The 16883-nt window shown below is 38.7% G+C and overlaps 1 protein-coding gene across 1 annotated transcript in view; it reads left to right on the forward strand.

Moving 5' to 3' along the window:
* The window catches only part of CRPPA (CDP-L-ribitol pyrophosphorylase A), a 126260-nt gene extending 111495 nt beyond the window's left edge, over positions 1-14765 (forward strand). The window contains exon 10 of the mRNA XM_087773830.1: positions 12254-14765. Within this exon, the coding sequence (XP_087629956.1) occupies positions 12254-12358 (105 nt within the window). The 3' untranslated portion in view covers positions 12359-14765. The remainder of the gene's footprint in view (positions 1-12253) is intronic.
* The last annotated feature ends 2118 nt before the right edge of the window (positions 14766-16883 follow it).

Genomic DNA, 16883 nt, shown 5'->3' on the forward strand with positions numbered 1-16883 from the left:
CTCTCACAGCCCAAAAGAAAATGAGAATCTGAGAGCAAGCACATCTGTCCCCTTAAAATTGTAAGGATTATACATTTTGAGTTTAAGGATAAGGATTTACTGGTGAACCCTGAGGAACAGTACTAACTGCTTTATCTGTTTGCTGTGTTTTAGCCACAAGGCAAGTTACTGGCCCTCTTCTGCCTTCCTATCACTAGGCATATACTCAGAGGGATTTTTTTGGAAACTGGCTATTTGCCCTCTGGCTATGTGACGGTTTAATCAGTAGGTTGTGGCAGGAGAGATTCCTCTATGTGATTCAAGCCACGGAGGGATGGTCAGGTGGGGGCCCAGACTCAGAACAGCCATCACAGCATGAGCTACCTAGGGGCTTCAAAAAACCAGCTGAGAAAGTGAGTAAGCGTATGTGTGATTGGTCCGTGTTGACATTTTATACTGCTCCAGTCATACTGCTAGCAAGTTAGCTGGCTTGAGGATACGTCGATTGCACCTTTAAAAATTGCACTGTACCACTGAGCCCTGCCTATCTGTTACTACCATCCATGCTTCCATGGAAAGGCACGGTGTGTCCGGTGCTCGCCATTCCTCTCAGCCACTTGGTGAAAACAGAGCACTTTTTGCCACAGTGGTTTCCTCGTGTGTTTTTGTGATTCTTCTCTGCTCTGTCTGTTGGATTGGACATAGGCTGTTTGCTGCTGCTTTCTGAACCCAGCGCCTCTGCTCACACCAGACTTCAAGGACCATCTTTCCTCTGGGATTAATTTTTCAAAATTTATACGCTCCATCCATTGCTTAGCTGAAAACTTTAACATGGACAAGTGCTCTATTTGCACTGGCTTTAGGCTATGAACTAAGGAGGCCAAAGAAATAGACAATAGAGGAATTGAGAGTTTGGATCTATGTTTTTAGAAATTATTATTATTATTTCCTCGTGCATACTGGGTAGGGATTCATTCGGTTCATGGCCTAGGGTGCTGCTCAGATAAACTGTCCAGTCTTAAGTGTGTAGGTAAACATTTTGTGGGCAACATACCTGAAAGAAAACAATAGAGGCAAATACACTTTCTCCATTCACAGCAGTTTTGAGTGTATTTGAGTATATTTGAGTGTACTTGAGTGTGTTTAGAGCTCCTTCGCTTGCAGAATTATTCATGCTTGCAAGAAATGCAGGTTCCTTTCCTGCATGAAGACTGCTTTGGAGCAGGGAACAAGTCCATGTTCTGTGCAAAAGGATGTTGAGAACAATCAGAATTACCACAAAATTAATGTATTAAAACGTCATATTGGTGTGAGAGACAAAGGGAATGAATCTTGTGTTGTAACTTGTTTTTCCCCTGCTGACTCCTCTCTTACTCTCTAAGGAGAGATGTCACTTCATGTCCTTGTAACTTTTTGTCTTATTTCTGGACACTTCTTCATCAGTCTGTTTTTTTGGGGTTGTTTTGTTTTGTTTTGTTTTGTTTTTTTTGAAAAGTAAACTAGCTTGGGCTTACATAGAAGTCTTGAATTTTAAGGAATTTGTATATTTTACCTTCCAGTAGACTGTAGACCCTCAGCTGTAGCCAGGAAAATAAGTCAGAGATGGGACATAAACTATGCCTAAACATCACACAAAAGTGATCAGAGAAGTAGAATTTGAGGGATGAGGTGAAAGATGTAGGATGGGTATTTAATTTTAAATGTTAAGATGTGATTCAAGGATGTTTTCAAATTTCAGTGTGTAACTTAAACATGAAGTTTTTATGATTTATTCTGCAATCAGTCCCTCCTCACAGAATGATGACACGATGCAACTCGAGAACCACTTGCAAGCAACAAGCTAGATTGAATTAAGAGTATCAAATTAGGGAAATCTGTGATATCAAATGCTTAACAATGAGCTTCTGGACAGCCATTCCCTCTCACTGTGTCTCACTACTCAAAACACTGACATTTGAGTTACTTTAAAGCTGCTTTTGCAATTTTGAGAGGACAGTTTAAAACCAGTTAAGTACTACGTCTTCTGTAGCAAAATACAGAGTTTAAAGTTGAATTTCAGTCTCTGCAACTGCAAAGTAACTGGGCTCGTAATACTGTAGTTACTTTGGTTTGTATTTCTGTAACCACGATTGGAATGTGGCCTTTACCCCACTGAACTGATATTATCATCCTAAAAGTTTGGAAGCCACAAGACTGGGATGTGAACAATAGCCCAGCACATGTGTACACATACTTTACCCCTCAGAATCTCTTGGGGTTTGTTTCTTTCTTTCCCCAAAGGAGAATTTTTAATTTTGATTTTTAGTAGGCTATACAGTTTTTCCTCTGAACCATCTCAAATAAATTATCTGTAATCAAGAGGAATGTTTCCAATCAATTAGTTACTGCAGCCGTGTGCTTGTATTTCAGATTATTCACAGTCTGTAGGAGTTGTATAATGAAGATTTTAATGACTGAACAGAACACTTATATTGAAATGGATGCAAGCATGCCTCTTTTTATTTTGGAGGGCTGGATGTCTCTTATGCATAATATTCCATATGAAGTCAGCACCTAGAAGAGGGGAGAAAAGTGTGCTTTAGACTGAGAGAATGGAAAAAATGCTCACGTTTCCTCTGCACTGATTTTCAGCATCCCCCAGCAGATTCAAATGAATCTCTCATTCTTTCCACAGACCTTCCCATTTTGTTACAGTCACTAATTAAAAGTTGCCCAGTCTTTCTATATGACACTGATAATCACAATCACATATTGTATGTTACAAATTATATGTCACAAATTGTATGAAACCGCTCCTGCACATTTGTATGCAAAATTCTGTAACCTGTGATAGCTAAAGTGTTTCGTGTCTTGTACTGCCTATTAGCAACTTAGATGTTTGCAAACTACTGTGTTCATTTTTTTCTTGAAAAGTGCAACGACCAGTCTATGTTGTCAATATAATACGGGACAGAAAGGAAAAACCTGCAATATCAAAATATACTGGGTTAAATTTACCATAAAATATGTACTTTTTTGCTCTTGCTAGAAGTTTATATGAAGAAATGCTGTATTGTTTTCTCTGTCCCCATTAGGTAGGGTTTGTCAGATCCTACGTAACGATGTCATAGTGCTCTAAAAATCAAGAGAAACATTCAGATATGTGATACTTACATACTTATAATTTTACAGTTACACTGATGACCTCAGATCTCACTGGGTAGAAACGTCCTACTCTGTTCTTTGAAGATTTTTTTTTACTTGCAGTATATGACAGTTTGCCTATCAGATAGAGCCTCTGGCACTGATAGTAATCTCTCCTGATCTTTAGCAATGGCATATCTTTTTATATTTTGAGGACTGAGATAGCTGTCTACTTAATCTTTTACCTCTGTCGTTTCTGCTTTTCCCCTTCCTCCTACCTCGTTCCCCCACCACTTCTCTCCATCTTCTCTACATACACATTTTTGCCTTCCTACTTACTGCTGACTAGTGCTAAAACACTAGTGATCAAGTGAAACTGAGTTTGAAAGGGCTGTATTTCTCAGCTTATAATAGGAGAAAACCAGCTAAACTGTTCTGAACCGCTTTTGCTCTGCTACTAGCCCCATGTGTCAAATGCATTCATACGTGATCTGTAGCTGCTCCATCTTCGCTTGGTGCCTGGTGTACTGCAACAGTCTGTAAATGATTTGCATGATTGGGTTGTTATGTTTTGCAGGAGGCCAGGACTACTTAACCCATTTTTTCTATATGTGTGCATGTGGTGGGTCTGCTATGTATTCCTGGCCGCCTGCAAAACGTAACTCTGCAGCCCATCAAAGTATTTATAGACTCTCACAGTGGAACAGGCAGCAGAGGATCCACCACACATACACGCTGAGGGAAACACTATTATATGCTGCTGCTGCGTGGACGGCTTAAATCCCACTCCCGCGTGAATTTGTCAGTGCTATTGGATTGATCCAAAGCTTTGTGAAATGAGAGGAAAGACTTGCCACAGCTTCACTCGACTTCAGCCCAATCTTAGGTTTTCAGCAGCTTGCAGAGGTGGTTGTCAGAGGAGAAAGCAAGTCTCCTGTGCCTCAGGAGCATTTCACTTTTACTGTATTGATAGTGAGAAACATTTTTTCCTTCCCCCTAAAAACCCTTATGGTGTGTTTTACAAGGTGACCAGAGTGATACCTCATAGGGCCTGTAGGTAGTACAGTAACATATATTGACATGAATACATTTCATATTATAGTCTTATTTGGTAACTTACTGTATTAAGGGACCACCTCTAAGAAACCTCAAACACATAATATACTTTTGCAGACAACCACATCTGTTAAACGGCTTATTTCTGCCGGTATTTTTGTACCAGTCCCATACAGGTGGCAGAATTGGCTGCTAGCTCAAGCATTAGGTAGCTTTTTGAACAACTTAGAGGGGAAAAATGGTTGACAGATGGTTGTGCTGTCACTACTGGCATACTCACTCTTGCCAAGAGCTTGGATCAGATAGTGGTAAGTGCTGAATGAAAACTCTTGCTTAAGCTGCAATGACTGAATGAGCTGAATGCTTTTCATAACAAACTTTTCACACAAATTTTTGGTCCAGGAATTTTTATTGATTATTCAATATGATCGTGCTAACAATTTTTCTTACGGGGGGGAAAAAAAAGACTTGGAGAGGACAAGAACAAGGAAATATAAATCCTAGGTCTGCAGATGACAGAGGCATCGGCACTGAGCTCATATCTGTTCCAAACACTGTCTATTTTACATCAAAAGAACAAACTTTTGGAGTAAAAGTCGGAACAGAGCTTTCATTTGCTCCCCAGGCGTCTGGACAAGCATCTAGGCTGGAGTCATGTCATCTTTCTGTTGTGATACAGTGCCTGTACGTGGAACGGGTATTCCTCCACAGGAATTTTAAGCCCCATCCAAAAAAAGTGTGAGCTGGGGGGTGGATTAACCGCCTCACACAAAGGAAGGAACTGAACCCTGGTCACCTGCGTGTTGCAGAACATGTGGATAACGGAGCTGTTTTAAAACTGCTGATTTAGGGAAATTCTGTCTATTCCATTCATACTAGAGAAAGGAATTAATCCGGTTTGGGTGTTTGTTTCTTTGTTTGTTTGTGCTGTTTTGTTGGTTTGTTTTGTTGTTTTTTTTTTTTAACAAAAGAGCAATGTTTACCTTTAGTTTAAAATCTGTGACTCTTAGGTGAAAAGATACACGCAGTAGCATCAGGGACATAATGCTTACAGACTCCAGGAGATTTTAAATACCTGTCTGTCCTCAGTGTATCCACACAGTTATTTTAAATGTTGATGGCCCTCCATTTTCTTATGACAAACTGTAAGAGGCATGGTTGAGCAATGGTACAGGAGAGAGAGATACAGTACAGTATCACATATTTATGCACAATTTATCTGAGTTTGGGTTGACTGTAGCATGGATGTACAACTGTTTAACTGCAGTGAATTAATTCAGATCTATCAGAGTTCATTAACTAAGAGGTCTGCTAGGCACCATTAGCTCAGTGACAATTTGGTTCTTCCAGCGCTACTCATTTCTCTTCTCAATCCTCATTGCATCCCGAGTATCTAGATTTCTAAATTATTTCTATTTTGAGGAGTATCCACTAATGAAGAATTGATTGCATTTTCTTACTTCAGAAAGGAAGCAAGGCTGTGTATACAGAGGTTTAATTGTGGACCCGCTGGAGTAATTTCGAACCCAGCTACCTATCTGAACTCAAATGCTACCTTAATTATTTCTGTATTACTTGAAAGGAAACCTAAAAATATTCTGAGAAATAGTTTTCTTATCTTTTAGAATGATCTGCATAGCTGTCTTCTTATTGAGGTAAATTGCTGCATTGATATTATGCATGAGATGTCACTTATCAATAGATCCTTTGGCACATGGATTCAAAAATGTGATGTGGAAGCATTTTAAGAAGAAAGAAGGTTTCAGGTTAATTTGTACTGTTACAGAAATGGAGGTTGCTTTAATATGTAGATACATGCCACTACATATCTTCAGTAGGAAAAAATGCTTCTTCATGAATCTATCAGAGAATTCCTCCTGGTGAGATTAAACACCAAACCATGTTATACAAATGATTTGTAGTAGTGGAAGAACCTCAGTCCCTCTTCAGATCATCTTTTTAAATGAAAAATGTTAACTGAAGAAGAAAATTTCAAGTATTGAGGTTTTTGAGGCTAGATTCTCTACTCAGTTTCTCTGAGTGCAAATAAAACACTGTCAGTATGTGATATCAGGCGAGTTTTGGAGGCACCTGGTATAGCCTTAGCATAAATTGCAGCATCCCATGGAGTTTTAAATTAACAGCAGCTCCTCTTGTACTGCCAACGTAGTCTTTTGCAAGATGCTTGAAGAACACAGACTATTTTAGCCCTTTTCTCTTCCACTCACACCTTGTGGTGTACCTGGTGTGCACCCAAGCCCACCCTGCGAAAGGGAGCCGCGGGCGTGCTCCATCACGCGGTCCTTCTGCTGGCTCCAGCCTTTTTCCGTAAGGCGGCAGGAGTGTGCAGTACAGCACAAGTGCTGTCTTGAGGTGTGGTTCGTCCCTCTCTCCTTCTCTGTTTTGGTGGGAAAGGTGTCCACAGAGCAGTTAATCTTTTTTTAAATAACTGTGTTTATGTGGTAGCTACATGGGATTTGTGCCTCATTCTGGGGTGGGATTATTTGATCATTGTTCTATGTATTCTTGATGCATTTGGGTAGGGAGAGAAAGGCACAACTGTCACTTCCCAGCGATACTTAGGCTACATCTATACTGGTAAGTAAAACAGGCCAGGGATGGTTCTCTTGTCCTAGGGCTAAAAGGCACAGCATGCCTCATGTCCATATGGCTAAGTTCTCGTTTTCCCAAAAGAGGGTGGCCTCATTCAGACTGTCCCTTGGGAGCAGTCGCTGGCCTGCGCTGTCCCCTGAACCGTGCCCAGCCATTGTCTGGGAAGATGTTCTCTGGCAGGAGCCAAAACTGTGCCAGGGAGCGGGCTTACAATGGAGGAGCAAGGGCAGGGGCATGCCAGCGCATGCCCTGGCCCTCTTTCCGTTCCTGGTACAAATGTAACTGTATTAATATTGATGTTCCCTAAGTTTAGCAGCATCTTTAAATCATGTTTTCAGGTTTTCCATCAGCCATATAATCTGGGCTAACGTTACAGTTCTATTCATTTTAAAAAATTGTATTAAACGGAAAGTCAAATAATATTACAGCAAAACAGAGTGCAAATAATGGAATACAGCTGTTTTATTCTTTCAGAGGGATGCAGTAAAAAGGCAGAGGTAATACCTGCAGAGGCATTTTTTTTTTTGAGCTAAAAAGCAGAGTATGTGTTTTTCAAGCTATGCTTAAACTGAACTAGTACATATGTAAATTGAAATGCATGTATGTGAAATTCCAGCTGGGGGAAAAAAAAAATCCTAAACAGATTGAAGCAAGGAAATGAATCGTTAGGGGAATGTCAGTAAATATTCAGATATCCTCACAGTTTCTTAAATAAATGCACATTTGTAAAATATCAGATTGCATATTCCAAACACAACTTTAACTCTGTCCCTGTATCCATTCCCAGTCCTATTCTGCAGACCAGAAAACCCCTACAGTCAGTAACTCTACATCAAATAAATTCCGAGTATGAGTTACAACCATCACACAATACGGTTATGTTGGAATATTTTTACTATTTAATAACAGACAAAGTGGATATTTTATTTTGGAATCAAAGTGCTGTTGTGTGGATTTATGGTTTATAAGGTTGGCAGTGTTTCTGAGTACTTTCTTTTCCAAAGTACATAAATATAAAGTGGTAAAAGTTTTGTTTTTAGCTTATAAATGTAGTTAATCATCTGTTCAAACAATAAAAAAATTCTATTTATTAATGGCCAAGAAATGTTAGGGGTTTTTGGTTTTTCTTTTTTTACAAGAGACTCATTTAAGTCAACTGGATGAAATGAATAGACAGTGAATATCACAATGGTTTAGAGGGGATCATGGCACACCAGTTGATCATGTGGAATTTCACTCATTAATCCATTAAAGTCGTTACTGCCTCCGAGTCTTATTTAAAGGTCACGGTCTTTTTTAAGGACTTTGTTGATGAGGGGAAGAACTATTTGTGTTCGATCCATCCAGCGCATGCAGAGATGTGCACTCACTGACTAGCGTGCTGAAGTATGTTCTCTGCCTGGAATCTGCAACACTGAGCAGTGGGTGGGCAATAATGTGCGAGAGCTCTCATGGGCTACATGAGGGCTTGTATTGATCGTTCTGTTCTTACATCCTGTTTTTTATCGTAGTTACAATATATGCAAACATGTCAGGCAATTAGACATGCGAAGACCTGGTTCTGCTTGATTGTTTGACTTCCTGCAGCTAATAATGAGATTTGTGAAAGATTTAGTGCTGTGCCATTGAATATAAAAGAGGATCGGAGGCCTGTATGTGCAATGGAGTTAGGTGTGGTAGATGAAATTTGTCCTGGCATCCTTATTGAAGCCTCCCTGAGGGCACTGTCAGCTGTAATCAGCACTGTTGCCAGAAATAACATTGCAGCGTCAGAAACATGGGTGTTTTAAGGGTATAGCCAGGGGACTTGAAGTGGTCACTTATTTGTTTAACTTTACATTAATAAAGACCCACAAGATTCTTTTTCTTTCCAGGGTTGCTGTTGAATTCTGTCATTTAAATTCTTTTTAATATTCTTCATAAACACTGCTGGCATCCAAATTACCTATAACTAGTTAGGAAAAAGCTAAGTATCATTGTGGCACATTGAAAATATCCGCTTACGTGCACAGTAACGGCCTAAAATGAAATAATTCCCAGCAGGATTCAGAGGAGAGGAAAGAACACTTCCTTAAGATACAACGTAACTATTTTGTCAGTCAGCGTTATGCCTACACTTTGAACAATGTGTTCTCTTTCGGTTGCTAAAATTTCTTTTTCTGTTCTCTTTTTCTTGGTAATAAGGACTAGAAATGATCAACAAAAGTTATAAATTATGCACAGGCTATGACTGTCGGATACTACAATAATGATTCCTAGCATAAGAGCGAGTTTTGATTCTCAGAAAGATACAGGATATACAATGATTTTGAAATTCCTGGAAGAGTCCAGATTTTGCATTATTTACTACCTCTTTCCAGTAAGACTGCGGCTGTGAGACTAAAGCAAGTTAAAGTCGGCACATACTTGACCTTTGTGGCACTGATTTCTCCTGCACTCAGAGGCTGGCTCGTAGGCCCAGATGTTGGACACTGTTCAATGAATAGGTGACCCTGAGATCAGACGGGAACAGTGTTACCGGGAAGGAGCAACAGCATAAATCTAAAAATTAGTAACCCCTATGATAAACGCTTTAAAGTATTGCCCTGTTGAAAGCTTTACTACATGCTTCATGATGTCATTTAACCATCAACTGTAACTGTATAAAATTAAGAATATCTTTTCTATTACATTTGTTATCTTAAATAAGATGATGCATATTCACTTAAAGAACACACTTCTGGTTTTTCCAAAAAACAGACTTACAGGGACCAATCCTGCACAGGGGCCAGTCCTGTCTGACAGTTCGTCATTCCTGCCATTGTATTGATTGATTCTAAGACAGACAGTAACCAGTAGGTTTCCTGAGTAGTTGTAATAATAGTATTAATAATCAGGTTATTAGAAGTGAAGTAATTGTAAAACTTGCAAATGCTTTTTAATTTGTGCTGCTTACTTTTTGTGTTTCTCTTTTTGAACAAATTGCAATTCATCCATCAATTTCAGTGTGGTTTATAGACCACTTCTACATGCAGGTTTCTGTACACATTACTGTGCCCCATTGCCTGCGTTACAAATACTACTCATAATTTTTTGCATGTATTTCCTTCAGAACACAGAAATTGGCACCGAAGCCTTAGATTTAGCTTTAGAAAAAGCTTTTTTCGGTATAAAGGAATCTTATGGTGTCACTTTCAATCTCTCCTGTGAAAGTTAAATTTCTTTCTCTTGCTTCCTTTTATGTTCAAAAACTTAAATAATTTATTACTGCAAAGGAATGTGTACTGATTCCAGTAACCAACAGAGGATGTGGAAAGATTTATTGGGAGAAACATTAACAGCATTCCTGGCCAGGTGTATTTTTTTTCCTTTTTGTGAAATGGGAAAAAAAAATATATACCTCCAGCCAACTTCAGATATGGCTGGAAGCCTATTTGGAAAACAGCATCTGTAATTGTGAAGTGCTTCTCGAGACAAACTGAACAAAAAGCGATGAGAGATGCAAAGAGGTTGGCACTGGTGAATACGAAGAAATGTGTTGCTAGATCTTGAAAGCGACTGCAGTGTTTGCCATCTGAGTGGGTGTATGCACAGGACTTCCGCTCTCCGGGTACCTTACACAGCGATTTATACCCATGGGAAATGAGGGAGTGAAACCCCTCCCAGGTTGGAGTAGGGGATTCTGAGTTCCGCACCCTCGGTCCATGACAAAAGGTACTGGAGGAGCAGGACCTGAGTACACTTCTGCACTCCTTGCTTAACTGAATGGGAGGTGTCACTCAGTAAACAGCAAGACACAGGTGTGGTGAACATTTTTACTCTAAGACAATTTTTTAGACCACTAGTAAATAATTTTATTGCATATTAGAACATATAACATGAATTTGTGAGGAGTGTAATCTTTTGGGGGTTTGCAAATTGTAATAGCTTACTTATTTGATCATTTTTAGGATAAAAATCTAGGCACATGCAAATATCATTTTTCCAGGAATGATAAAAGAATCGGGTATAAACTAGCTCTTTTTCTAGCATTTTTCCTGTCATTTACATAAAGCAAAAAGTTAATAAGAGCATTATAAAATATAATGCTACATATTTTAGAGTGTTCCAGGGATACTTTTCCCCTATCAATTTTTCCTTCAACCCCAACTTCTTAGTCTCCAGCTCCCCTCTGTACTGGTTGAACAGGTGGGTCCCCTCAGCAGTAGCCTTATTCCTTAAAAAGCAGTGACGAACGTTATGTTACTGTATGAGTTGTTGAAACCATTTCCTCTTTCTCCATTAATCCAAGTGTCTTAAACATGTCATCTACACATTATTCCTTGATGCAGCATCTTAGAAAAGTAGTGGTGAAAAGACAGAGAATCAAACTGCTCCATCCGCCTGCCCCAGGCAGGAAGCTGTACCTGCATCCCATTTTACCTGTACGCAGGTCTCATCTTACAGGACCCTAATGATGGAGTTTCCTCGATCTGTCCAAGAATCTGTTCCTTGTATACCAGCCCTTACTGTTAAAACACTTTCCTGACTTCTTATATCCCAGTTTAAGTTCCTTTAAGCCTATTGCTTCCACTTTTATCCATTGTGGATACAGAGAACAGCTCTTGCTTTCTCTTTGTAGCTCCCCTTCTGTTATAGAAACTCTTCTAGATCCCCCCTAGAGTTTTGTAGACTTTTCTTTTCCTCTGTTGCTTCACAGAAATTGCTCCCTCCTATTTCTCTCTCCAGGGATGTGTCTGTGCCTGGCTACACCTGTTGATATTTTCCCAGTGTGCAAATGAAAATGTTACTGGTAGCAAAAGGCCAACCTCTTATAGTCAATACAATTAAAAAAACTTGGCAATTTAGACAAAGGACTCTTTCAAATGTGAACTGGAGTGCTCAGTTAGAAGCATGGAATCAAAGTCTCATTTTATTACTTCTTCCTGTGTTGGTCTCATACTTGCCTATCAAAACCAGACTGTTTTTTAAAGTTATTTGATACAAAGATCAGCCTAAACTACTGAAATCCCAGTGCTTAAGTGCCTTTGTGAGTTTAAGTAGTTTGTAGACTACAGATGGGATTCAGCAGGTGTTTGAAGTTATAGGTCTTTAACGATGCTACTCAATTAAATCCTCAATTTTGTTCCAGTGTTTTCAAATCCAAAGTTTTGACTACCTTTTCAATTTTCAAAATCATTTAGGAAGCAAGTGACAGAATCAAGCTTCTGTTTTGGTGGTCTCTGGATAGATGGCATTAATTCTAGCAGTTAAAATATATTGCTTTTTAAAAAATAATTTTGCTTTTTAAATCATCATGGAGATTGCAAAGTAGATATTACTATGAAACTGTGTTTCCTTAAAATACAAGTTTTAGAAGTTCTTCTAATAAGTGCAAATAAATGTTTTTGGTTTTTTCAACAATCATATGGTAATTTTGCATACTTGAAAATTGATTTAAAATATTTACTTTTTCCACTTTTGTTAACATATTGTTTCCCCCACTCCTTTTTTTTTTCCCCAGGACCATTTGCTGCTTCAGGAGACAGTAAATTCTGCTGCTGCTCTTGTCATGGCATTAATAAAGGACAGAAACCCAGAGCTGATTGGGCAGCTGTTGGTAGCATAAGACCATAAATCATGTGTATCTTTTGGAAATGTTTCTTTTTCATCATCCATTCACCAAAGGTCTTGAATCATTTTACCCTTTGATGAAAACTCTGGATTTATGACATTTACTATTAAGATCTTTTAACAACATATTTTTGATACTTAAAATGCAAGTCTGATATTATGTATAAAGTATAAAATGAAATACAAATCATTCTGAGATACACTGGGTACATGCTGTGAGGAATGATGCTGAATTGTTTTTGTGATCATTTAAAAAGGTGCACAGAGGACACCAAAGCATTCAGTCTTCATGCAGAATTGTCTTTAACCATGCATGTGTATTGTACTCTAGGACTGCATGAATGACATTGGATTTAAGATAAAATAATCCTAAAGCACAGGATATGTTCTTTATATGAAATTATTTTAAAATTGCTGCTATACCTATTAGTGAATGTAGAGTTCATTTTACAGTGTAGCCTTCCTGACATCAACAGAAACGCACGATGCAAGAAGTGGTTGAAGGGTCAGGTCCCTGTCCTCCATGGAATGAAGGTAACCTTGAAACAAACAAAAGATGTGCATGGGGGCAACGAGGTGCTAAACCCCAGTTTTCCAGATGTGGTATGCTCTGGCTGTAGCACTCCTTAGTGCTACACTTCTTCCGGTACCCACGTGCCATCATTCTCAAGTATTTCCAATAGCTCCCCTGAGTCCTGTATTACACATACTCTTTCTGTTTGCACGTGTGTGTACGTATGCGCATGTATGTGCGTATGCATGCTTAAAGGAAGAGTTAAGACCAAAAAAAATGTTTCGCAATGCAATCTGTAGGTAATGGAGAAACAGGAAGATTCTGTTAGCTCATCTACAAGAATGCAATTTTCATCTCTTGCTGCTTAACCTATGTATGCATTAAACAGTAGTGAAGAGAACCGAGTGTTACAAGTTCAGATATATGCTACATTGATATTCAGGTGTGGAAAGTTGGGACAGGAAGGTAAAGTGGTGAATGGTTATTATGTGGAGTATCTCCAGGTATCACAACCACTAAGAGCAATACAAGAAGAGGACAGTCCCTGAAAACACCTGTCCCTCGCTATGCATCAGACTCAGGAATTTCAGCTTTCCTGCAAATTGTGAAGGGGCTAGGTTAATGTCTTATGGACCTGCCGTGATTGGAATAAGGTCTTAGAGAAGTATCCCCACCAGAAGCATCCAGTGAGCCCCCATTCAGTCTGTCCTGAGTGAGAGCACTGTCAGTTCAGCAAGTTTCCCTCGGAAACCAGCGTTCCTCCCCTCACGCCCGCCATGTTCCACTCCCTCTGGTGCTCAGACAAAACTTAGGATAGCATGATCTGGGCTCGCTCCCCTTCCCCTTCCTCTTTCCCTTCACCTGACTATGTATATCTCTGTTTTAAATCCCTTTCAGAAGCTGATGTTGATCCTCAACTTCCTTCATTACACGATAAAATAAAGAGTTGTTAGCTGACTGTTCTATATCCAAAGCACGCATTTTCTTCCACACAGAAGTCATTCTAAGACAACTAACAAAGTTCTTGTGCATCATCTGCTTTCTTCTTCGCTGCTCTCTTCTCTCTACTTTGATTAATAATTTGTCCTTTTCTGACATTGTACAATATAAGCATTCATATTAGCTCTGTGTATGGCTATACAATAGGCATATTTTATTCATATATATATTCATGCCTGTTCATATGCAGAGTACGCAAATAAATGAGGAACTAAAGAATTTATTATTGGTATTCATAATTTAACAGGACAGCTTTCACAAATACGTTTTCTGAATTTGCCTTTACATTAATGAATTTGATGAAGGAATTAGTCTCACAGGCTTTTAAAACACATGATGAAAGATGTCTCTTTGACTGTATTTTGTGACTGTTCTTTACTTGAAGACTGAAATACAACCCATGATGTGTTTTCCCCCCATAATAATAGGCAAGTGAATTTAGAAAATCCTTTATGTTTTCCATCCACTCTAATTAATACATTGTGATACTGCCTTAGCATTGGATTGTGTGTAACTTATCATTTGCTTAAACAGAACCTTTTACTGTGTAGGGTTGTTTTACTTACCTCATTCTCTTAAAAGGATTCCAATTAAAAATGTTACTGCAATGAACAGCTGTAATGAAAAATTATATTATCGTTGTTTATTTTACTTACTTTCAAAAGAGAACGGACAATGCACAACAAAAAGTAAGTTTCAGGTCATCAAACATACTTAGTACCAATCTTAAATGGAAGGTAATAAGCTTTATTAATGTACTGTTAATCATTGCGTTATGGGTTTCGTTTATCTTTAACAATCTTTTTAAATGGTCTACAAACACTGAAAAATCTATTTTGCTGGAACCAAATACACCAACAACAGGACTACTAAAACAGAACACGAAATACTAGAACTGCAGTAAAAAAAAAAAAAAAAAAAAAAAAAAAGAAAGAAACTGGACTGTGATTACTGCTATTGTGTATCCAAACCAAATTTAAATGGTCTTTTGGATGATTGTTAATACTTACAATGGGAATAAAGATATAAAATGAAATTAAGAAACTGGTTGATTGGTTTTTTTGTCTGTGCATAGATTCTCACAAATAGCAACATACATGAGAAACTTGGCAGCCTTTTGTACACACATGCTGTTTTGAATTTAACTAGTGAATCAGCCACCACCCATATTGCTTTGAACATTTGGACAGAGATAACACAGAGTAAATAAAAGCTCAGACTCTGCCAGCCTTGCTTACCTTACTCCTCAAGCACTCTAATTAGTATTCCTTGGGTAGTGTTCATCAGAAAAGAGAATACAGAATATGGCCCTAGAAATGCTTTTCATAACTGCAAAATTGAGTGAATTAGATTTGTATATTGAAACCAACCCACTTCATGCAAAATCTGATAATTAAATTACTACATTTGTCTTAGATAGTTGGCAGAAGTGTTTTTAGCTAAAAATCTTTCTTTCTTTGGCTTCCAGGCTACCTAGCTTGAAAAAGATGGTTTGATGGTCCTCTAAAAAAAGAATGAAAAGGATAGAAGATGGTGGAATTAAAAACAAAACAAAAAAAAAAACCAAAACCAAACCAAAAAGCAAAGAGAAATAAGGTGAGATGTGACCCTGCTGTAAGCAGTGGCATAACTCTAGTTGACTTTAAAATACCACAATGAAGCTTTTAGCTCATCTTGATAACTAACGTAGGCTGCAGACCAAAAAGTGTGTCTGGATGCCTTAAAGCTTTTGGTGGATTCAGATTTGTATTTCTGTGTGACACCAGAGTCGTGTCATCTCCACAGTGCTCTTCTAGGTGCCATCCAGACAGAAGCTTCCCAAGACACGTAAGGTTCCCAATTACTGCCTGGCACTTCCCGATGATACAGCAACTTCTCCTGGCTGTAGGTCACTCCACCAGAGACGGGTCATAGTTTGCTCTGTTCTCCCTGTCGTGGATGCTTGCTTCTGGTCACTGGGTTTTGTTCAGGTTTTATTTCTGAAGGTTTTTTATTTCTGAAGGCACATTTACTTCCAGATACACAAAAGCATTTATTATCTCATATCTCTTTCCTCTTCATCCGTAACTGTGATCTGCAAAAGGCTAGTTCATCTTATCAAGCATCCACCGAGATGTGCAGACAATGCATGTTTCCCTTTTTTCCTGTTAAGGCAGGCTCTGGGGTTCAGGAATAGGCTCATATTAACCTTGTTCCCACAGGAGCCAGAATCCTGGGTGAGAGCTACCTTTGACCTGGCCCAGTGTGGCTGCTCTGACGACTGGGACATATAAATGGCTGGTAGTTGTAAAAACTGTGTGTGATGGGATGAATTGAGCCCTTCAGAGTATTAGTAGTGCCTCGACCTTATGTTTTTTAAGATTTCTGATTATTCTCTCTGGTCCATATGACAGATGCACTAGTCTTATTCCTGTCTGACTTGAAAAAAAGAGCGCTTAGTTATTAGGTTGATTAATTCAGATGCATAGTTTACTAGATGGTAGATTTTTCTCTTTGTGTAGGTAGTGAAAGAATGGTATTCAGAGGAATTTCCTCTTATTTGTTTCAAAGATCACTTATTAAAACCACAACTAATTCTCGCTGAAACAGGGAGAACTGCTGAGACTTGTAAAAAGAACAATATCTTGAAGGGCTCCCATAGGGAAAATCTGTTACGAAATATTAAGATATAAATATATATCTTATCTATATCATCTTATAGAAAAACATAATTGTGATATAAAAAGTTCAACTGTAACTACATTATTTAAAGCCAATCTTGAAGATCTGAATTCTGAGAAACTAAGAAACTGCTTTCATTATTCCTGCCCAACTCAATCAATCCAATCTTCTGCACCTGGTTTCGAATAATTGGTAATGGCACCCAGTTCCATGACTGATGCCCCGCTCTGGATGCCTACAGCAAGATACCAAGGCAAAGTATCAAAATGGGTTGAAATCTGCGTGCCCTCAGTGCCTGCCATTTCAACTTCAGCCTGGTACGTTTTTATGGTGTCTGTCTCCCTCG

Source organism: Nipponia nippon, unplaced genomic scaffold, assembly GCF_047370975.1.
Source record: "Nipponia nippon isolate SJK-2023a ecotype South Korea unplaced genomic scaffold, ASM4737097v1 scaffold_1, whole genome shotgun sequence".
Classification (NCBI taxonomy): domain Eukaryota; kingdom Metazoa; phylum Chordata; class Aves; order Pelecaniformes; family Threskiornithidae; genus Nipponia; species Nipponia nippon.